Below are 23273 nucleotides of genomic sequence, written 5' to 3' on the forward strand. Positions count from 1 at the left end.
GATTGGAAGGACCCTGAGCTGGAACCTGAAGTAGAAGGTGGGCCACTGGAGGAGTGGCAAGATCAGGGCGGTGAAGGGAAGACTGCCATTTTGCATGGAGAGACTTTGATACCCCAGAAGGGGAGGATTATAGTGACCTGGTGAGGGGGCCAAACCATGAAGAGAGAGCACCCTGAGTCACAGAGATCCGTGGTAGCATGCATGAGTCAGTGACAGAAGGGAGCATCAGACCTGGTGCATGATGAGTGGGGCCTGTGATAGTCAACCTAATTTTTAAGTATAAATCAGGCCGCATCTAGACTGGTGAAATCCAGTGGTTGATTAGGGAACATGGTAAGTGCAATGGAAGTGACCTCTATAGTCAGTTGCTAGCACACTGCTGAAGCAGGGACAGGGAGAAAGAATTGCTGGGACCAAGGGTCAGAAGGTGTTGAAATGGGTGGGCAGGGTTTTCCAGTGGGGTGAGGGAGCAGTAGGAGTGTGCAGAGCAGAGGCTTGCATGGCAAAGTGGGGGGGGGGCAGGGGAGCGTGCCGGGCAGGAGGGTTTTGCATGGGCTGGACAGTGTACTGGGGAGAGGGGGGAGCGTGCAACAGGGAGGAATGCGCAGGAGCTGGAGAGAAAGCAGGCCTGTGGGGAGGGGGGAGTGTGCAGGGCGGGACTCGAGAGCGAGTTTGCACGGGCTGGGCAGAGTGCGCAGGGAAGAGGACTCAGAGGTTTCACCGGAACAGAGCGGGAGTCGACTCGGGACCGGTGAGGCGGCGCCCTCAGGCCGGGTGCGCTGCCTGCCGCAGTTATGGAACCGAGCGCGGTACGGGGGGCGCTGTGTCCGGCGTGCAGCGCAGGCTGCGCCGCGGCTGGACTCTGTGGTACCTGCTCCCACCCCTCTGCAGCCTGCGCCGGGGCGAGGGATGGGGCTGCCCCCGGGATGGGGCTGTTTGAGAAACTCCTGGGAGCGGGGGGAGCCGCTTTAGCGCAAAGGAGCATCGGGTGGGGGCTGGGGCTGTGAGGGGGGTGCTCAGTTGTCTCTTGTCCGGCACCCGCAGGTTTTCAGCATTTCTGAAACCCCAGATCCTCCTCACAGCCTCCCTCCCGGGAAGCTGCCCGCCCCCTCCCGTCCGTCTGAAATATGTGGCCATAACGTTAACGTGCCCAGGGTCAATTTAGCTGTGTCCCTTAGAGGCTGGTGCATTTGATGCACTAAAGCAGTGTGAGCAAAGGCTGTCTGACTCTCTGGTGGAGGGGCCGGATTAACCTTTTGTGGGCCTGGTGCCAAACATCTTTGTGGGCCCCCATGGAGAGAATGGAGCATGGCGCGGGGAGGCCAGTCCCTGGAGCGAGGGACAAGCCAGAGGCAAAGGGGAATGACAGGAGTGGCCCTGCTTCGCCTAATGCGAGGGCACTATTTACAAACTGGCAGTTGCCAGATGCATAGTGGCCTGCCTGGCCTTGTGCTGCCAGCCTGCCCCTTCCCCTTGGGGGCGGGCCTATGCCACACCACACAGCCCCCTGCCCAACACCCCCTGACTCCCTATGGCCAGAGCCCCCCTGGACCGCACTATGCCCAGTGCCCCCTTCACCCCACCACAACTGCCCAGAAACCCCCACAGAACCCCCACTTCCTAGTGCCCCAACACACACAGATCTTCCCTGCCCCTTCACCCCCCCCCATCCAGGCTGCCCACAGACCCACTCCCCGAAGTCCTGCCTCCCGGCTGCACTCACCAGCCCTGCTGAGAGGCACTGTGTCTGCTGGGCTGAGCCGGCAGCGCAGCCAGGGCCAGTCCCAGGGCCGGGAATCACTCCAGTTCCCTCGGGAGTGGCATGATCCACCAGGCCAGGACCTGCCCTGTTCGGGGTCACCTCAAGATGCACTTGTTTGGAGGGACGCAGCCAAGCCCTCTACACTGATTTCCCCCTCCCCCCCCACCTGGCTGAGACTGGCCAGGCTTCTGCAGCAGTCCCAGGTGGCTCAGCTCCACGGAGACAGGTGGGGCCCCACAGGTGGTGGGAAGCAGAGACTGCCCAGACTGCCTGGGGTCCAGCCAGGGAGCTGAGAGGAGCAGGAGGTTGGGGCCAGGGAGCGGAGAGGAGCCCTGGGCCAGGTGAGGGGCAGGCCGAGAGGAGCAAGTGGTGGGTGGAGGGAGCCAGTGGGGTCTCAGGGCACAGTGCAAGCAGAGCAGGCTGGGGCCCCTTCTGAGCATGGGCCCAGCTCCATGGAGTCACTGAAGCCATTGTAAACCCAGCATTGCTCTGATGTCATTTACAATCTGTTTTGGTTTTTTTAGGACTTGGCCTTGCTGATTGCTTTGGTTGTCATTGCTGCGACAGCCTTGCTGGTAGTTTGCAAGACTAGGAGATCCCAGAGGAAGAGTGATCCCATTACATTACAGGATCCACACACTAAGTATCCATTGCCATTGATAAAGAAAGAGGTGACCAAAGCCATTTGGTCTGTTTAGAATCCTGCCAAACTGCTCTGTGAAGATGACTTGGATTGTGCAGCCTACACTTTCTCAGGGAGGAAACATGGTCTAATGACCAAAGCAGGACTGGAGTTAGATCTGTGCTCTTTCCCTGGCTCTGACACTCGTTCACTGTGTGATCTTGAGCAGTTCAATGAGTCTTTGTTTTGTCTGTGTCCATATCTGCAAAACGAAGAGCCATACTGCTAAGTTATTTCACAGGAGTGTTGTGAAGCTTGCATAATTAGAGATGAAGCCAAACACAGATCCCCCTCCTCTCTGAAATTGGGAGTGGAGGTTTTAAAATTTGAACTTGGATCCAAAGAATTTCTCTGGTAATAATGGGTTAGCTTAGAACTCTGATACGAACATCCCTGAATTTTGGGATTTCCAATTGTGAGTGTTGTGGTTTAAAGGCATGTCTGTAATTAATGTTTGTAAAATGTTTTGAGGTCCTTAGTTAGAAAGCAAAAAAGATTATTTTTTAGTATTAAACAACCCCTTTAAAGTATCTCCATGAGTTTTCCAATACAATTTTATCACCACCTTTGGTAATATACTTTTTATATGGCACTCAGATCTTGTATCCTCCCTGTTCCTTGAGTGAGTTTACTTAAAACAGGAATCTCTATCATTAAGTATTTAAAGTATTTGGGGAACATCTCATATTCATAGCTGCTACTGGAAATGTCTTGGAATATTTTTTCTAAATGTTGCATAAATTTGGGTCCTAAAACATAATGCGAAAATTAGTGTTTACTTTAGTTACCCCTTCAAAATAGTAAATAATTGGATTAGTTTCTTTGAATGCACAGTTATTAATCCAGAGGCATATCTTCCTTTTAATACACTTAGAATTTGCATTGGTGGAAAGTAGGAGTTACACATTTACATTAAGGAAGGCTGTGCCTCTACTGAGGCATGCCAGTTCTGTCATAGATCAGGAAACGTCAGATGTACAGTGAGCATGCATGTTGATTAGAGAAAATCTAATGATTTTTGTTGTAAGGCTGCAGTTGTCACAATGTCCTTAATCAGGAAAAATTGCCTTCCTGTTGGCTTTGGGGGAGAGGAGAGGACTTCAAGATTTGGTCCTTTATAACCAGGTTTAGAAAAAGATGAACTGTTAGACTTCACTGTCAAAACTGTTTCTGTTTTGCTGCTTGGATTTTGGCTTGCACTTTAATGAACAGTAGTTTCAGCAAAGAATATTGTGCTGTTTTCCAAATTCAGAGGGATACTATACTGTCTTGTTAATACCACGTTGTTTGTTTTCCATCTCTTTGCTTTCCAACAGGAGATCAGTCATGATACCAAGAAATTCAGGTTTGGGCTTCCGTCGCCGGATCACGTATTAGGGCTACCTATAGGTAAATACTGAAACTCTTTCGTGTGAGATTTTTATTTGTAAATTTAGGATTTTGCCTGTTTTTTTTTTTTTTTTTAAAGCATAGTGAATTTGGTGCTCAGGAAGGTGGGGTATTAAAAACTCCATCTGGAGGCAGCCATAGTACTGCGTTGTTGGACAAGCTCTCTATGTTGTATAATGCTATGTGACAAGAATCCTAGATTAGCACTGACAAACAGGAAAAGGAACAGAGGCTGTGTTGGATACCCATTAGGCTGGGAGCAGCATCAAAAGCCAAATTACGGTGCTTTCATTTTTTCATAAATCACAAATATAGGTTGACTCATGTATTAAACTGAGCCCCTTCCCAAATATATGTGTATAGGGGAGAGTCCGACAACTGTAGGTTATATATGAAGACACATGTGGAGAGTCTGCAGCATCTTGTTCTAACCGTGGGCCCAGCCACTAGAGCAGAGAAGAGGAGATGTGACCGTAGGAATAATCTGATAAAATTTTATCCCCTCTACTGAGTCACTGTCTAAACTGCAACAAAGCAAAAATCTTCTGTCTAGTAGAAATAATGACTCTTCTCTATATTCGTTTTTCAGTAATAGGGATCTGGAATTGTAGATTTATACATGATATTGCTTTATTGGCATGAATTGGGAAGAGCCACAATGGGCAAAGTGTTTCTTTCTTCAGTATCTGAGGTGGCCCTGTAAGAAATGGGTTAGGATACTGGTAATGTCAAGGTGTGCAGAACAAATGAACAAAATAGCCCCCATGACATAGTTCAGCAATTTATTTCATGGTTGCAAAAGGAATTTATACTATTGCTGTTCTCATCACATATTGTGTGTGTGTGTGTGTGTGTATGTATGTACTGCATACTCCTGATGGTGTTATGATAACCATGGATTATGTAGATACACATATTGAAGGATATAGAATATATTCTCAACAATAGCATTTATTTGATTAGACTGAAATGTAGTGAAGAATGTTTCTAGGGTTGTATGACTAGATGAGACACAACTTCTGTATCCCAACAGGATTTGCCTATCGTGGTTAGCTTCTAATGCTTTCATTGGAGTTATTGTATATGTTTAGATTCCTTATTTCCCACTCCATTCTTTTTGTTTCCAGTCCTGAAAGTGATGATTAGATTGTAACTCTTTCTCCCTAGGACAGCATGTTTACCTCTCTTCCAAAATCAATGGTAATCTTGTCATCCGGGCCTACACTCCAGTTTCCAGTGACGAAGTAAAAGGTTATGTTGACTTAATTATAAAGGTAAATATTATTTGTCTACATTAAGGCAGCTAATTTAATCTAACTGGACATGTTCACTATCCAAGTGTAGAGGGCAATGCTTGCCTTAGGAAGGAAAGAATTGGATTTCAGTGACATTTAAAGTGATGCTGTCAAACACTGTAGTTTATGCTCAAAATTTGACCTTTCTTAAAATACGGTTATTTGATGGCAAAAGTCTTCCAGGTTAGTATTTATTTTAAAGTGTATTTAGTGAGCCTGGAAGGTGCTGGATATTAGACATGGAGAGTAAAGCCTATTTATCTGTCGAATAGGTACAAGGGGGACACTGCACATTTCTCCCTACAACTCCCTACCAGTGCCTGTCGTTTGAGGGGGATGTCTTTTTTGGTGCCTCATTCTTTAGGGATGAGACGGTGATTGATACAAGGCTGCCAATTGTGACAGCAGTTTTTATGACGTGACACCTGCCTGTTAGGAATTTGAAACACCAGCTTATTTCACAATGTCCTTTTAAATCATATAAATCTCGCTAGTAAATCTGCCATCACGACTCTAAGAGTGCGAAGAAAACAATAGTCACTATTTCGGCACAGTATCCAATAAAATGGCATCAGGAGCTCTTCCCTGCTACTTCTTCAGCAATGATTAACTAAGGACTGTTCTTCCCAAAACCATGCTGCTGCCATTGATAGGGTTTACATGTAAGTAGAAAATAAGTGACAAGGTGGTTGCTAACTTCAACTTCACACCTCTTTAAACTTGGAAGTTGTTCTAATGAGATTATTATCTGGAGAATGCCATAAGTGCAGAGTGCTCTACAAAATGCATAAAAAAACAAGGGGCCTGGCTGAGCTCTCATACTGGGATAAATTAAAGTCAATAGTTACACTAGTGTAAAATCCGTGTGAAATCAGAATCTGGTGAAGGTTGCCTTCTCCAAGAGCTCAAATGGATAACCAACATGGGGCAACAGTTCAGATGCTTTAAGGCTGGGGACCTAATTAGTGAAGAGTTCATCATTAGAGCTGGTCAGGAATTTTTCAATGAAACATTTTTCATCAGAAATGCTGATTGATTGAAACCAAAACTTATTGCAGGAAAAGATGAGGTTCAACAAAACTTTAGTCGGGAAAGTTTTCTCAGGACCAGGATTGAATTTTTTGGGAGTATCTCTCTCTTGTTTTGTCAAAAAAAAACAAACTTTGAAAGGTCTTGGGTCATTTTCATGCAGAACAGGAAAAGTTTGGAAATTAAATTTTTTTTAATGGGATAGGAAAACTGTCTTCAGCCCACCTCTTATCATGGGAAGGCTTAAAAAAGAAGTGGGTTTAAAGGAGACATTTGGAGAAGGAGAGGGAGCATTTGGTTGCCGAAACTGTGGGCTGTTCAGAGTGCAGAGGGTAGAATAAAATAAAGTTTGATGCTAGGATGGGGAGGAGACAGAGGTACAGAAATGAGAGCAGAGATAGAGGCCGGGGACGAGATGTGCAGGGCCATGAGAATGAATGAGGTGCTTGAATTTAATGAAGAAGGAGAGAGGAAGCCCTTAAGAGTATTCTAGGTGCAGCAGAAGTGGAAGAAGAAAAGCTAGTCGGCATCTGCTCCTGGCATGAGCACGAGGCCCTCGTTTTCCACAATGAGATTCTTGTACAGAGTTCAGCTCTAAAAATGAGCTGGAATTGATTTTTGTTAGTCAGGATGGGTAGAGAAGGAGATGGTATTGCTTTGCTCTTACCTTGTGGAGAAGTATGTTACAGCCTGCACATCTATAACCCACTCTTCGAGAATCTGCCTTGCACATTCCCCAGACCATTTCTGTATGCTAATGCAGCAGCCTTAGATTTTCTCCTTTATTTCCTTTCTGATGCTTGCAAAATTGAATAATGGACTTGGAGTTCTTTGTATACATGGTGCAGTGTCATGAAAGAATGTTGCATTTTCTGATTCAACATTAGAATCCTGGAAGATTTTGCGTAGGGGTGTTCATAGAGTTTCCTTTGCTGGAACCTTTCAAGCTAGTGTGGATTGTGGAATGCACTGTGGTTTGGTCCCTGGACTCCGGAGTTCTTCTAATCCCCATTGTAATGCTGACTGTCTGCCTTTGGGCAAGCCACTTTCTCCTTCTGTTTTTCTCCTTTGTTTTTGGGTTTCGCTCTTGTTCTGATTCCTCATGTTGTGAGGATTTGTCAGCGGTTTAACATTTGTAAAGTGTTTTGAAGGTGAAAGGCAATATTCATCTATGGACTTCATGGTGGCGCCCTTTTGAATGCTGTGACATAAGAAAGGAGCTCCTGCCATTTTCTGGAGGGAGAGTAGTGATGGAGGTGACTTGAGGCTGGTGTTGCAGAGGTATAGGGATATAAATGCAGTGCCTAGAGTCCACATGGACATTCCCATTAGCTACAATATCTGTTATGGATGGAACAGAAGCAGCTGCATGAAGCAACATGTTGCTTATTACACTGTGGTGGTTTCCAGTTACAGTGCACAAACAAATACTGAGAGCGAGAGATTTTCTGAGTCTCATTTCAGGTGGCCAGTGTATTATGCAAGATGTTTTTGAGAAAACACTATTGCCATCTGATAGCTAAATGGTGAACCACTAACAACTGTTGTGTTTTTTCAGGTCTACTACAAAAATGTCAATCCCAAATTCCCTGAAGGCGGGAAGATGTCCCAGTACTTAAACAGCATGACTGTTGGGGATACCATTGACTTCAGAGGGCCAAATGGGCTCCTTGTATACAAGGGGACAGGTACTGTGATGTTAAAAAGGAGGGAGGGGGGAATCTAGTTATTTTCAAAAGCAATTTAAATCTTGAGGGCTTTCCAGATTGGGACACTGCTTTCTTTTGAAATGAAATGGCAAGAAGAGCCCCAAAGTTCTCCTGTGGGAATTCTCTCCCAGTGTTCTTGACTAGTGCCTGTTGTAGTGTGATCATGTGGGGGAATGAGAGCACTGTACTTGTCTGAGAATGGGATGACTGCGACTGTTCGTGTCAAGGGTAATTAAATCCCCTCTTCTCTATTGATACAGTCACATTTTTCTCAGTGACACAACAATATATTTGAAGTAGCTGAGAGTTCTTTAATCTTTGTGCCAGATGCTCAGGCTGAAAATCTTAAAAGAGCTCCTTTGGGAAGCACATCCTTCTTGCTTTGTAACTCTCTGGTGGCAAGCCAGCTTGCCCTGTTTTAAAATAGGCTTGTCTTGGATAAAGATCTTTCGGAGTGGGAGAGACTCATGTGTTGAGGGACTCTCACATAAGATGGTTGTAAAAGAGTATAAGGGATTTTGCCCTGATCTTGATTGACTGGGACTGTACACCTAAAACTTCCATATATTTCAGTGGCAGCTCCAGGAGCTTGGCACTTCTCAAGATTAGGCCCTTTATTAGGAATGAAGTACAAATGAGTCTTATTTTTTGGATGGAGTCAATGAGCCACACAAGTTACAGATCCACACACTTTTCTGTTGCACTTTGATTGCTACAGACAACAGCAATTTGCAGCATTGGTTACAAATCTGTTAAATGATTATCAGAGCATGCATTTGTAAAGCGTTCATCATGAGGCTTTCTCTTTGACTCTTGGAAATATGTGGCATTTGAATTGAGTTACAAGCTGTGTCTTATTTTTTGATTACCCCAAAGCAGCAGTATCCGCTGGTGTAGAAAACAAGTTATGTAGCTTTTTTGATTCCTGGATACTAGGGGTCAGGGTCACCTGGCATTTATTTCGATGCCAAGGGTTTAACTGGATTCTTCTTAGCTAATAGGTATCTAGAGATGAATAAATTACTATAATAAAAAGGGTCTGATCTGAGTGTGCAGAACACTAATGTATTTAATGTATTTGTTGCAGGGTCTCATGGCTCAGAGCTCTTGATCTGTTAATGTTTTAGTGCAAGTCTGTTGAACACTAACATTATAAAAGGCCAGATCCTCAGCTTTGCTCCCATGATGCAAAGGGATCATAAAGATGATTTAATTAGCTTCCTGAGGATTTCCTCAGGGGAAATCTCCGGGTGACAGTTACTGCTATTCTCAGCTCTCAGGGTAGGGTGTGTGGCCACTGTGCTCCAGCAGTCCACAGCTGTAGGATGACCTTTTGATGCAGCTAGATGCAATTGTTCAAAGGAGCCTCCAGACTATTTTAAATTATGCTTGTGGCTAAACTAGTCCTTGTCCAGCAGTGAGATTGGAGACTACAAAGGAGTCATAAAGCCACTTTTACCATTTCCACCTTGGCCTCTGCTTAGCACAGCTTGGCTGGATCTGAAGATCTGTCCCCATGTATCAAGTTGCCAATCCAACAATTGAACTTCCACAGCAATTGTATCTGTTAAGAGCATAAGGACAAAAACAGCCATATTGGGTCAGACCAAAAGTCCATCTAGCCCAGTATCCTTTCTTCTCCCAGTGGCCAATGCTCGGTAATTCAGAGCAGAGCAGGCAACCAGTGATCCATCCCCATGTTGTCCACTTGCAGCTTCTGGCAGTCAAAGGCTAGGAATACCCAGAGCTTGGAGTTGCATCCCTGACAATCGTTGCTAATAGCCATTGGTGGACCTATTCTCCATGAACTCACCTTTATTCTTTTTTGAGCTCAACTATAGTTTTGGCCTTCACCTTTGCCTATCCCCTGGCAATGAGTTCCACAGGTTGACTGTGTTGAGTGAAGTAGTTCCTTATGTATGTTTTAAACCTGCTGCCTATTAATTTAATTGGGTGACCCCTGGTTCCTGTGTCATGTGAAGGAATAAATAGTGCTTCCTTTTTCTCTTTTTCCATATCGTTCATCATATCCTCCCTTAGTTGTCTCCTTTCCAACCGTAAAAGTCCCAGTCTTTTTAATCTATCCTCCTACAGAAGCTGTCCCATACCCTTAATAATTTTTGTTGCCTTTCTCTATACCTTTTCCAATTCTATCTTTTTCTGAGATGGGGTGACCAGATCTGCAAGCAGGATTCAAGGTGTGGGCATACCATGGATTTATATAGTGATATTATATGTTCTGTCTTATCTGTCCCTTTCCTAATGGTTCCTAACATTGTTCACTTTTTTTTCACTGCTGTTGCACATTGAGCATTTTCAGAGAACTATCCACAATAGCATCAGCTAATTTAGATCCCATCATTTTGTATGTAGAGTTGGGATTATGTTTTCCCATGTGCATTACTTTTCATTTATCAACATTGAATTTCATCTGCATTTTGTTGCCCAGTCACCCAGTTTTGTGAGATCTCTTTTTAACTCTTTGCAGTCTGCTTTGGACTTAACTATCTTGAGTAATTTTGGATTATCAGCAAATTTTGCCACCTTGCTGTTCACCTTTCTGTCCAAATCATTTATGAATATGTTGAATAGGACTAGTCCCCGAACATATCCCTGAGGGACATCAGTATTTACCTCTCTCCATTCTGAAAACTAACCATTATTCTCCCTTTGTTTTCTGTCTTTTGTCTTTCTTTTATCCCATGACTGCTTACTTTGTTTAAGAGTCTTTGGTGCGGAACCTTGTCAAAGATTTTCTGAAAGTCTAAGTACACTATATCCACTGGATCAACCTTGTTCTCATGTATGCTGATCCTCTGAAAGAATTTTGATAGACTTGGGAGGCATGATTTCCCTTTACAAAAGTGGTGTTGACTCTTCCCCAACAAACTGTGTTCTTCTGTGTTTCTGATAATTCTTTGCTATAGTTTTAATCAATTTGCCAGGTACTGAACTTAGGCTTACTGTCCTGTAATTGTCATGATTGCCTCCAGAGCCTTTTTAAAAAATTGTTGTCACATTAGCTATCCATGAGTCATTTGGTACAGAAATCGATTTAAGTGATCGGGTACATACCACGGTTAGTAGTTCTGCAGTTTCATATTTGAGTTCCCTTAGAACCCTTGGTTGAATGCCATCTGGGGTCCTGGTAACTTATTACTGTTTAATTTATGTTTGTTCTATTATACTTTATTTATTCAGTTACCTGTAAGTTTTGAATTTTTCTTCCAGGTAACTTTGCTATCAAGCCTGACAAGAAGTCTGAAGCACACAGGAAGTTTGTAAAGCATCTTGGGATGATAGCTGGAGGAACAGGTGAAACTGTTGTGCTGAGGGTAGGAACCTCATGAGAGAGCAAATAGAGGTTGAGAGGGTTGTGAGGATTATTGAGACATTTTCTGTTTAGTTTATTTTGTGACTAAAGGTCCTCTCTTCATTATCAATTGAATCTGTTGCCTAACAGTGCTTTCTTTGATACATGGATGTAATATTTTAACATTCCATTTGATTAAAACTGACATTTTAAAGTGTCCATCTATGTATTTATGTACTGAACATTGTGGATTTCCTCTCCTTTATACTAAGATATTCAGGGCAGGGACTGTTTTCTCCTGTTTTTACAGTCCTTGGACAATAGGCTCCTGATTCTGATAGCAGATGTGGGGCATTGCCCACAGTATTAATAATCGTAACAATACAGAGAAAGAGAGCTCTGGTCTGAGCTCACATGAGTTCTGTCCTGGTTCTTAAACTGATTTATTATGTGATCTTGGGCAAGTCACTTAACCTCTCTGAGTCTGACAGTCTCTGTACAATGAGATTATAATATTTACTTTATCCATCCTACCAGAGTGTTTAATTATTTAATGTTAGTAAAGCACTAGGTAAAGTGTTACTTTGTGGCTTTTTTGAGTAAAAAGAAGAAACTTTGTACTTGACATGGGTCAGAAATTGGGATATTATGGACCTGATCTTGTGGTTTCATGCAGACAAAACTCCACTGAAGTCAGCTTGCCATACTGCCTGATAATGCAGCCTTTGTGTGAGCTAAAAGGAAAAGCTCATCTATAATTGTCTTTTGTTCTGAATAGGAATAACTCCGATGTTGCAGCTGATCCATCACATCACAAAGGATCCTAATGATGATACAAAGTGTTACCTCCTTTTTGCTAATCAGGTAAATATATGATGTCATCTGTTTGCCCTCTTTTTTACCCCAGGGCATTATTAGGAGGACTTTGAACTGGTGATACTGTTGTGATATTTAATTCTGAAAAATTACTTCCCTGAATCACAAGATTTTTTTTCTTGATCTGTATTATGCATATATACCACACAGTTGCATTAAAGCATGTGATCCTAGTCCATATATTTCACATGCACAACTCCCTTTGATTATGAAGGCTGCTATGTGATTTGCCATGGTTTATTTAAAAACGATCTATATAAGAAGTTACAGGAGATATTACGGTTTATTGCATCTGTTCTCATACACTGTCCTGAGTTTTGTTTCTTTTGTTCTTAAACCAACAAAAAGGAAAAAATATCCCTAAGAAATCATATTAATACAATGTACAAAGAATTTGTGCATGTAAAACTGCTAGAAGCCCCAAACTCCTGAACTGAAGTTTGTGGGTGAAATCCTGGCTCCACTGATTTCAGGGATGCCAGGATTTCACTCCTTGTTCTTAATTCTCACTGTTATACCTAGGCACTGCCATATTTGTAATATGCAAAAAAAACCCAGTGGTGGGGAGACCAAGACTAATCTGTCCAAATGAAATAAGAGTTTTAACCTTGATTTTGAATTTCCTGGCATTTGGCTGTTTAACTGTTTAACACTAGTTTCAGCTAGGTTGGTGTTTAAATCTGATTTGTTTTTACTATTAATCTGGATTTACAGTGAAGATAAGTATAAACTACCATATGCTTAAGAAAAATTCATTTTGTCTACTGACTTGATAAATGAGGAAAACTCTGATTCCTTCCTGCTGAAAATGAAGTAAGTGCCATGTTAGTCCATGTTACTGTGTGTACTGATATGGTCTGGTGACAAACAATTCCCCCCCCCCCCTTTTTTTTAAACGGACTGAAAAAGACATATTACTGAGAGCAGAGCTAGAAGAGGTAGCCAAAAATCACCCTGATCAATTTAAAGTGCAGTATACATTGGACAGACCTCCTCATGGTAAGTTACTGGTGTTTTGAAGGAAGACTTTCTTCTGCCCTCTTTTCTGTATCCACAAGTTTTTTTTCCTATTAATGGGTATTGCTACAATATCCAGCCATCCATTCCTATGGTATTTGAGCACTTCTAGCAAACTTACTAGTATCTGACAACCTTACCAAAGCAGGGAGCTGTTCTGTCAACCTTAGAAAACAGGAACTAATAATTAACTTCCGTTCAATGATGCAACCATTACCTGCAGACCTTTGGATAGTGAAATGAAATGTTTGTCATTGTACTAGTAGGGTAAAGTGTCACTTTCTTGGACTTCTCAGCAAAATAGACAACTCTGCTGCTTTGTCTAGTCTGTCTTCCTCCCTCCCTCATTTCTCCTGCAGAATCATGTTACCTTGGCATCGTGTCTGCTTAGTACTTGCTATGGGCACAACAGGCAAACATGCAAGTGCCGCTTACAGTTTTAAATAGGGTGCAGATGCACAATACAAAAATAAAGAAGCAGTTGTGGATTTCTATGTAGTACTGTATTGAGAGGGAAAACAAAAAGCTAGAGCTTAAACTCTACTGTATGTAGCTCACAAAACACAGAGCCAAATTAATGGCTGGTGTAAGTGATCACAACTATGTTGATTTTAAATATTTGACTTCAATGCCGTCAGACCTAGGCTATGTCTACACTTAAAGCAGCATGAGTAGAATAATCGGTGTAGATGGTGAAGTACTGCTTAAATGAGTAAAGACATGCCAGAACCTTAGGGTACATACCCAAATGGCTTTTTACATGCCCAAGCAGTGCCTCTCATGTCAGTGTCCCACTGCCAGAGTTTTTCCCCCAGGGCAGGGGAGAGGCAGCAGGGAGAGCGGTAGTTTCTCACTGGTGGAGCCTTTCCCCACTGCTTCCCTTCTACTAGAGCCTTTCACTGCCATGTGTAGGTACATGCTGCAGTGTGAAGCAGCCTGCTTTTCACTGCAGCTTATTGCATACCCTACTTGCTGCTGCTAGACAGGGCTGTACTTACAACAGTGGTGGATGTAGTCCAGGGTTTTGATCCTGCCCTTGTCAAGTGTCTGCTTACAGTAATGTGGTATTAATGCTGATTCTATACGGATATTCGTCAGTGTGTGTGGTTGATGTCATGTTGAGGGGCAGGATGGGGACCTTTAGTGTGAATATATGTTTGAATTGTTGTAAGGTACTGATGGTATCCCTTGTTGTTTGTTTCAGATTGGAAGTATAACTCTGGCTTCATTACTGCAGACATGATTAAAGCACACCTCCCTCCCCCAGGCAGAGATACTCTTATTCTGATGTGTGGCCCTCCACCTATGATTCAGTTTGCATGTCAGCCCAATCTGGAAAAACTTGGTTATCCCAAAGATAACACATTCGCTTATTAACACTGATGCAATGCAGTATGTCTCATTCACATGCAGAAATAATCCATTGTGCTACAGCACTTTTAGAACAATGTAAGTTGATTGCAATTTTCATAGTCCTAACTAAAGGTTTTTATTGAATAGCTGAGTAATTTTGTCTTGTCTGTTACCTTGAATATTTTTAATACTGAGAGCTTGAGTGATAGTCTTTTAAATATCTTCTATTAAGCAATAAGACATGGAGATGCATATCTGGCTAACTATAATATGGAGAGGGTTTTCATATTCAAAGTTAACGGCCTCCTGACTCTAGCTACCTGGCATTAAGTTGCCCTGAAATGTTCTGCCTTTTTTGCTATAATGCGATAAAATTATCCAACAACGCAGGGGGGAAATCAGTTAATTTTATTAATTATATACTTGGATATAGCACTGACATTCAGTAGCCTACAACTGTCTTAAATTCTGAACCTATTTCTTAACTTACGCAGGGTTTGTGTGACAAGACTCTACATGTTTAATCTGTTCATTACAATGTGAATAAATTAATTTCTTTCCTGCAGGAAAGAGGGGATAAAGAATATAGTAACTCCTCACTTAACGTTGTAGTTATGTTCCTGAAAAATGCAACTTTAAGTGAAATGTTAAACAAATCCAATTTTCCCCATAAGATTTAATGTAAACGCGGGGGTTTAGGTTCTAAGGAAATTTTTTTGGGCAGACAAAAGGCATTATATACTGTACAGTATACTGTGGTTGGAAGGTGCCACTGGCTTACCCCACACAGGCACAGCCCTCTGCAGACAATGAGGCAGGCAAGGACGCTCGGAAGCACCTTGCGCAGCGGCAGCTTCCCCCCCAGAAGAACAGGTGCCAGCTTTGCCTGGGGATGCTCCAGGCCCGCCTCTTCCCATCCCTGCTTCGCTCCACTTCTCCCCGGAGCATGCCACGTCTCCACTCCTCCCCCGCCCTCCCAGTGCTTCCCTGCTGCCAAACAGCTGTTTGGTGGTATTTAGGACTTTCTGGGAGGGAGGAGGAGAAGTGGAGACAAGACCCTTCTCTGCTCCCTCCCAGAAAGTCCTAAGTAGAAAGCACTGGGAGGGAGGGGGAGGAGGCAGAGAAGAGGAGCATGTGCTATGCTCCCTTGTAAAGTTGCTGCTCTCCCACAGAATCCTACAAGCAGGGGACAGACCCGGCAGCCAAATGACGTTATAGGGGAGCATTGCACAACTTTAAATGAGCATGTTCCCTAATGGAGCTGTGACAAAACTTTGAAACAACATTAAGTGGGAGGATGTTAAGTGAGAAGATATAGTATTTGTTAGGAGTGTGCTGCCATAAAACAGCAAAGTAAATTAAGGAATATGGTCTGGGAAGAAATTGTAGTAGCTCAGGGACAGTGAAAATGCATGAAGAAATTCTCATGACTTCTCATACTGTTTTGTGTTGTTTTTTCATTTTATTCATAGATTCTAGGACTGGAAGGGACCTCGAGAGGTCGAGTCCAGTCCCCTGCCCTTATGGCAGGGCCAAATACTGTCTAGACCATCCCTGATAGACATTTATCTAACCTACTCTTAAATATCTCCAGAGATGGAGATTCCACAACCTCCCTAAGCAGTTTATTCCAGTGTTTAACTACCCTGACAGTTAATTTGATCTAAAATTTAATTTAGGGATTCAATATTAACCTTCATGCTGAGTCACTGAATGTTATTCAGGTATATATACTTGATCATAAGCTGGTTCATTAATAAGCTGATAAGTAAAAATGGAAAATTTTGATGACCCATTCATAAGCTGACCCTATAGTTCAGAGGTCAGCAAACTTTGGCTCCCAGGCCTTCAGGATAAGCCACTGGTGGGCTGAGATGGTTTGTTTACCTCGAGCATCTGTAGGCAGAGAGGTAAACCTAAGTAAACAAAGTGTCCTGGCGCACCAGCTGCTTACCCTGACGGGCCAGGACAGCAGCTGGTGTGGAAGTATTTTTGGGGAAAGCTCGGGGTCAGGGGAGTAACCCCTGTGACCACCCCCCACATGACCCCACCCCTAGCCTGCCCCATCCCTTCCCATCTTAGCTGGGGTGGGCCTGGGAGGATGTCTTTGGCCTGGGTGTAGTGTGCTCTGGCGAGTGTGGCTGGTCAGCATGGCTGCAGCCTGCCAGCCCCGGAGCTGCAGCTGCTTCAGAGGCTGTGGGGAGAGCAGTGTGGCCAGAAGCAGAGAGACTCTGGCCCTGCCTCTTCCCTTCTGGCTCTGCTGCCTCTCCTTATTCCCTCTGGGGGCAGGGGGCTTTGTCCCCACCTCTATACCTGTTCATAAGCTGACCCCCTTCTCTGATGCTTCCCTTTTTTTACTAAAAAAAAATCAGCTTATGAACAAGTATATATGGTATTTGTGTGCCAGTATTTAGATTTCTGCTCTACAAAGAGGATTTGATTGACAGTCACTGAAAACTGCATTGCTGCCTTAGGTTGGACTAAATTTCAGTATAAGTAGCTACTGTTGTAACGGACTCAGCCCAGAAGGATATAAGAGAGTAGTGAAAGGTGGGTATATCAGCCTCAGACTGAGCTGGTCTGAGTTTCCTGGATAGCCAAACAAAGGCTACTCCAGGTCAGTCAGGACACCTGATGCCAATTCAACCAGTTAAGGTTGTTAGGGTAATGCTGCCACCTGACCTCAAGTAACTGGCAATGGGTCAGTTAATGCTAATAGACACAGCTGGAACCAATTAAGGTCCCCTCATACTGTGTTAAAAGCTCTCCTTGCCAGTTCTCTTGGGAGAAGCCCAGGTGAAAGGAGCTGGAGGAGAGGAAGCATTGCTGAATCCTGAGGTAAGGGTGAAGCTAGGAAAAGGGGACCAAGGGGAAATGGGCTAGGGGATCAAAGCAGTGTCAGTGGTGAAGGGAAAGCTGCCAACAGCTGCTACCATTACTCTGGGTTCCAGCCCAGGGACCCTAAAGGGCAGGCCGGTGTTCCCTCCCTTCCCCCCCCCCCATGCTCTACAGAGATCCCCTTGAGAGGGGAAGCAGACTTTGGTCCAGGCAGGAGGCCAAACTGCACCTACTGAGCTCTAAGAAGCAACAGAGACTGGGGGTATTCCACCTCCCATACTGGCCTGTGATGAAAGTAGCTCAATAAGCTGTGACCTTTGTCTCTGTACTGGGAAAGGGAGGTCATACTGAGGGCGTTAGTGGTTTCTGAGGCCACTGAATCCACCTGGAAGTGCAGGCCCCACCAATACAGGCTTGGAGCATTGTCACAGTACTTATGAAATACTGTTCTCTCTGTGAAGTACATGTGCTGTGAGCAGTTTCAGAAGTTTGCCTCACCCAAAAGAAAATGGTACTTCCACACAAGGTACATGACTCATTCTGTGCACCCTTAATCTTCATGGTTTTTACTATATATCTCTTCACAAACACACTTCAGGGCTGGTTTGTACTAGCTTGTGCCTTAAGCTTGGAAAGTAAAAACAGGATCTCTGCCCCACAATCAGATGTTTGAGACCAATAAAATTTGCTCTTCATTACCTCACTGATTTAAGTCTACTCAGTCCACTATCCCAATAACAGTCATAGCAGACTAAGATCAAAATGCTTCAAGCTTGTAGGCCAGCTATCTTAAAAGTTGCAATGATCGCAGTACCACTGAAGACTGAACCCTTTTAATACCATTTCATTTTGGAAAGTTATAAGCCGGGCCCTTTGGCAAAAACATAAGAAAATTTTACAAATTATTTTCAAGGATGTGTTATGGATTTCAGGCAGCCTGGGCCACTGCTCCTTCGCTGTTATCTGGGCCAGTTGTTTTCAACCAGGCGTATGCATATGACTGGGGGTACATAGAGGTCTTCCAACAGCTACATTTAACTCGTCTAAATATGTCTAATTTTAGTTCAGGCTACATGAAAAGCGCTAGCAAAGTCAGTACAAACTGAAATTTCATAGTCAATGACTTGATACTGCTCTATATACTATACCCTGAAATGTAAGTACAATATTTATATTTCAGCTTTTTATAATTGTTTCAGTAATAGCATGCTGTGACATTTTTTGTATTTTTATGTCTGTAAGAAGTAGTTTTTAAATGAGGTGAAACTTAGGGGAACATAAGACAAATCAGACTCCCGAAAGGGGTACAGTAGTCTGGAAAGGCTGAGAGCCGCTAGGCTAGGCTGTGCAGTGGGAACTGGCAAACATATAGCAGGCTTTAACTGTTGCACTGTTCACTAGCCTGTACTGTGGATTCTCTCATTCCCTGGCTGCAAGCTGGACTGCAGAGATGAAATCCTGGCCCCACTGATGTCCATGACAATACTTCACTACATTTTTCTGAAGCTAGGATTTTGTCCTAGAGGAGATTTACTTGCAAAGAGCAGCTCTTCATGTGTCTTCTCTTAAGTACCTCTTGAACCTGTCAGTTTTCCCCTCTTGTCCATTCTACCTCTGTTTGTTTGTTTTTTTAGAAAAAACATTTCTTCTTAAACACTGCATATTTACTCATTGTGATAGCAATTATTTATAAAGCTAAATGATATTTTTAAATTATTGTAACATTTAAAGGATTCTCACTCATTTTGAGGGTGAATTTTATACGCTTTATGAAATGCAAAAGAATTGCCTAAATATATATTTACATCTATGTATGATGCTTAGCTGTTACGGAGCATTTTTCCAGCCATAGACTTTTTCTCAAAGTGAGTCTGCTCATTGAATAGATACAATAGAATAGAAACAAACATTCAAAGGTTAATAGAAATACCCAGGCCTTCTGCAAGGCAGTGGCAGAAATGGGAATAGAGCCTAGGTATTCTGACTTCATCAGTATTCTAGCCACATTGCCTCTCTGGGGGGGGGGGAATGTATTTATATAAAATCCCTACCCAGTCTCTGGGCATGGTACAAGGACCCTGTACTTCAAGACAGGGTACTCATTAACTGTTGAAGAGCAAATGGGGGTGAATGAATAAATTTTAAAATTCTGTGAAGCCCAGCTGCCCAGGCATATATAAAACATGCTCCACCGAGTCAACCTGGAATAGAGACACAGCATTTATTCATTACAGTCTGAGAGCCCAAAGGTCAGCGTTTGTATATCAAATAAGATACTCAAGTGTTCTGTTAATTTGTATTTGAATACTAAAGTCTACAAACCAACACACTGGAACTGGATTTTTTTAAAAATACTTACAGTATGGCCTGCTTGAAACATCTCAGGGTGCAAAACTACCCTTATCTGTGTCAGTGTACAATGAGTCAATGTTCATACAAAACAAATAAAATTAATTACATGTTCACTGACAAATTCATCTAAGGTGCACAGAGTACACTTAAAATGATAACCATGTGTTCAAACAGATAACAGGGAAAATTACCAAAAGTGTTGTTTAAAAACCTAACTCTGATCCCTGGTAAGTGAATGGGACTTTTGAAAATCCCCACCTCTATCAAACAATTCTGCTGCCTCCATATATTAAATCTCATTTTGCACAATGGGCATAGTGGAAGTTAGCTGTTAATTTCTAGCATTATAGAGATTTATACACAACCTTGTTAACTAGTCTTTAGGAGAAGCCAGTTCTATGACTGCAGTTCAAGTCTCGCATCCTCACTTGGGTCACACTTTGAAGTTTGTGCAGTAAGGGCTAGATTAGGCCAGATTTACTCCATGAGTAATGTTTTGCTCTTTAACTAGTCCTATGTTGAAGGACCACCCCTTACTATTCTGAATAGCACTTAAGTGAAAACAGCCAGACTTTAAGCTCTCTTAAATGAGGCATGTCTGGCATTGACATACCCTTAAGAAATATTTCCAAACATGGTCTAGCATCATAACATATAAAATCAAACCTCATTGCAACCAAAAGAGATGAGATATAAGATGTAACCCATCCTCTGACAGTGTTTAATTCAAGATCATTATATATATTCCAAAACCCAGTCAAGCTTGTTTTTGGAATTGCCCAGTACAAAATATCTTGCTGGTACTGTGGTAGTGAATGCGTGTGTGTGTGGAGTCATCACTGTAGCCCCACTCCTAGGGGGACCCCTGTTGAGGCCGATACAGCCCTGTCAGTCTCTCTTCAGCTGTCAGCCAGATAAACCTTAAGGTAGCAGGGTTGTTAGGCAGCATTACATGGAAGGAGGCCTTGCAGGCACAACATCTAGCTTTTACGTGCGCAAGCAGGACTGCCTGTTACCTCCAGCTCCAGGGGAAGCCCTCACTGTTTGGTATGTCTACACTGGAGCTGGTAGGCGTAACTTCCAGTTTGAGGAGATGATCCCAAGCTGGGAGGGGGTTGAGGTTTGGAGGACAGGATTAGAATTCAAAATGACAGACAACCTGGAAAAATGGTCTGAAATAGGATGAAATGTAATAAGTGCAAAGTACTGCTTTTAGGAAGGAATAATCAGTTGCACAAATACAAAATGGAAAAAAGACTGGCTACGAAGGAACACTGGAGAAAAGGATCTGGGGGTTTATAGTGGATCACTAACTATGAGTCAACAATATAATACTGTTTCAAAAAAAAAAAACAAACAAAAAAAGCAAACCTAATTCTGGGATATATTACTTGGAGTGTCATAAGCAAGACCAGAGAAGTAATTCCTTCTTCTCTACTTAACACTGGAGTATTGTGTCCAGTTCTGGGTACAGGGTACTACACTCCAGGAAAGATTGGAGAAAGTCCAGAGAAGAGCAACAAAAGCAATTAAAGGTCTAGGAAACATGACCTAAGAGGAAAGATTGAAAAAACCAGGAGAAGACTGATGAGGAACATAAGGCTTCAAATACATAAAAAGTTGTTAAATTGTTCTCCTTAACCACTGAGGACATGTCAAGAAGCAATGGGCTTAACTAAAACAAAGGAGATTTAGGTTAGATATGAGAAACTTCCTAACCATAGGGTTATGTAAGAATAGGAACAAAGTAGTTGGGGGAGGTTGTGGAATCTGTGTAACCTGTTCTTAAAAACCTCCAGTGACAAACACCTGTCAGGGATGATCTAGCTAATATTTAGCCCTGCCCCAGTACAGTGGACTGGACTAGATGACCTATCAAGTTTCTTTCCAGTCCTGTACTTCTGTGATTCTATACGTGGGTGATCATCAGGTCTCCAGAAAAGAACTACACCAGTACATTTATGTCCTATTGAAGATGATAAAACATTCATCATTTGTCCTTCCTTAGAGGCATATGCAAGGGAGAGTCAGTTTCTTGCTATATTTCATCATTTAATTTTCTTTGAAGCAGAACTTCTCATTCATTGCAGCACATCCTGAGACACGTAGTTCAAGTGTCTCTCTCGCTTATGCTAGCACAATGCCGCTAAAATCTGTGGAGCTGCAGAGCTGATGTGGTCTATCTATACTCAGCAGTAAGCTATACTAACACCAGTTAATGGCAACGGCACTACCTAGCATTTCCTAACTAGTGACCCTTTGTATGTCACGCTGGCTAGAGTTGTGGTTTGCTACAGTTATATTAGGGTAGTGCTCTACATGAGTACATATAGGCAACTGGAATGAAGAGTGAACAGTTAAAGTATAACTGCAGGTACTGTCTTCTTTTTTAAAAAAAAAAAAGGTTTCATGCAAACATTACAACTCGTTTCTAACCACATCTCAGTCATGCCAGTAGGTGGCACCCATATATATTTACATTGCTTATAGTATGCTGAATGCAATTCAGGGAGCAAAGAGTCTTAGAGCAAAGGGCATGGAGCTTATCACTTTCTCCTGGTTTGCCAACCATCTGTGTGCTGAGTTTCACACTGCATGTTAAACTGTGCTTTGTAGCTCTAGTCATTTTGACTCAAAATTCAGCGGAGCTTACTGAAATGTTCCAATTGTACTAGGAACTTTCGCCAGTCATAAGGCAACCCACGTACTGGGCGAAAAGTTCTGTTGCACTCACCTTGAAGTATCTGTAGTGAGGGTGGTATGTACCATTTTGGTATTTCAAATGTGCGTTTTAAGTTAATGAATTTTCTGCCTGTTCCATGACCACTAACGCACACAGTGCTTGTTTGAAGTCATGTGTTAAGAGTCACTTTCTAAGAAAAGTCAACTTTTGGGTCTCTGTTTCCTTTGCAGTCTCAAACTGCAAAGATGAGATTGTGGGATTTCCTGCTGTGAGCAAATTTCTCATTGCAGAGAGAGCACAGTAAGGATCAGCATGCTCTCTGCTGGCCTAAGAACACACCCACCTGCTAGGGCTTCAGGAAGGGTGAAAGGTGATCTGTCCTTTCTCTTCATCCCAGTAGTATAATCAGGATAGAGAAAGCGGAGACAAGGAGAGTTGCAGAGGAAGAAAGAATGAGGGATGAAGTTCCTTCTTCCTCCTTAAGGAGTCTCAATCCTAAAGCCAATCCTATCTCTAAATCAGACTGCAGCTTTTTCAGCAATGGTTCAGTGAACAACTGTCTGCACCAGTGTCTGTCAGATCCCAAGATAGCATCTGCTGCACCATGAATCATATAGCATGATAGAAAGTCACTGGAATTGTCAAAGTATCATCCTCGCCACTATCATTTAATATGAAGAGGACCTTTATTCTGTGACAGAGGCATGGTCTACTTATGTTGTTGCTATATTGCAAGTTAATTATAAAAGTACAAAATTATAAAACCGATAATTTAGCAGGTGACGGTGCATAAATCCACTGTATAAAAGTAATCATAAATCTGTAAAGAAATCTTTTACTAGTCTTAATCATTGGCCAATTTTACCCTCTCTGGATGTTGAGGAATAATTTTGCATAGCTTTTCTTAATGCCCATGTAAAAATACCTAGCACAGTGTTTTTTTTGTTGTTGTTTTTTACATGTAAAGTGTTGCTT

The 23273-nt window shown here is 42.7% G+C and overlaps 1 protein-coding gene across 4 annotated transcripts in view; it reads left to right on the forward strand.

Moving 5' to 3' along the window:
- Positions 1-777: 777 nt before the first annotated feature.
- Positions 778-23273, forward strand: part of CYB5R2 (cytochrome b5 reductase 2) — a 35999-nt gene continuing 13503 nt past the window's right edge. The window contains exons 1-9 of one of the 4 annotated variants that reach the window (XM_075065198.1): positions 784-809; positions 2287-2433; positions 3761-3833; positions 5001-5107; positions 7716-7845; positions 11098-11181; positions 11958-12042; positions 12954-13067; positions 22544-23130. In XM_075065198.1, coding sequence (XP_074921299.1) covers positions 795-809; positions 2287-2433; positions 3761-3833; positions 5001-5107; positions 7716-7845; positions 11098-11181; positions 11958-12042; positions 12954-13067; positions 22544-22547 — 759 coding nt within the window. In that variant the 5' untranslated portion in view covers positions 784-794 and the 3' untranslated portion in view covers positions 22548-23130. Of the gene's footprint in view, positions 810-2286; positions 2434-3760; positions 3834-5000; positions 5108-7715; positions 7846-11097; positions 11182-11957; positions 12043-12953; positions 13068-14276; positions 15010-22543; positions 23131-23273 lie in introns of those variants that run through there. The other 3 variants (XM_075065195.1, XM_075065197.1, XM_075065196.1) reach the window with 3 other exon arrangements.

Source organism: Chelonoidis abingdonii, chromosome 4 (assembly GCF_003597395.2).
Source record: "Chelonoidis abingdonii isolate Lonesome George chromosome 4, CheloAbing_2.0, whole genome shotgun sequence".
NCBI lineage: Eukaryota > Metazoa > Chordata > Testudines > Testudinidae > Chelonoidis > Chelonoidis abingdonii.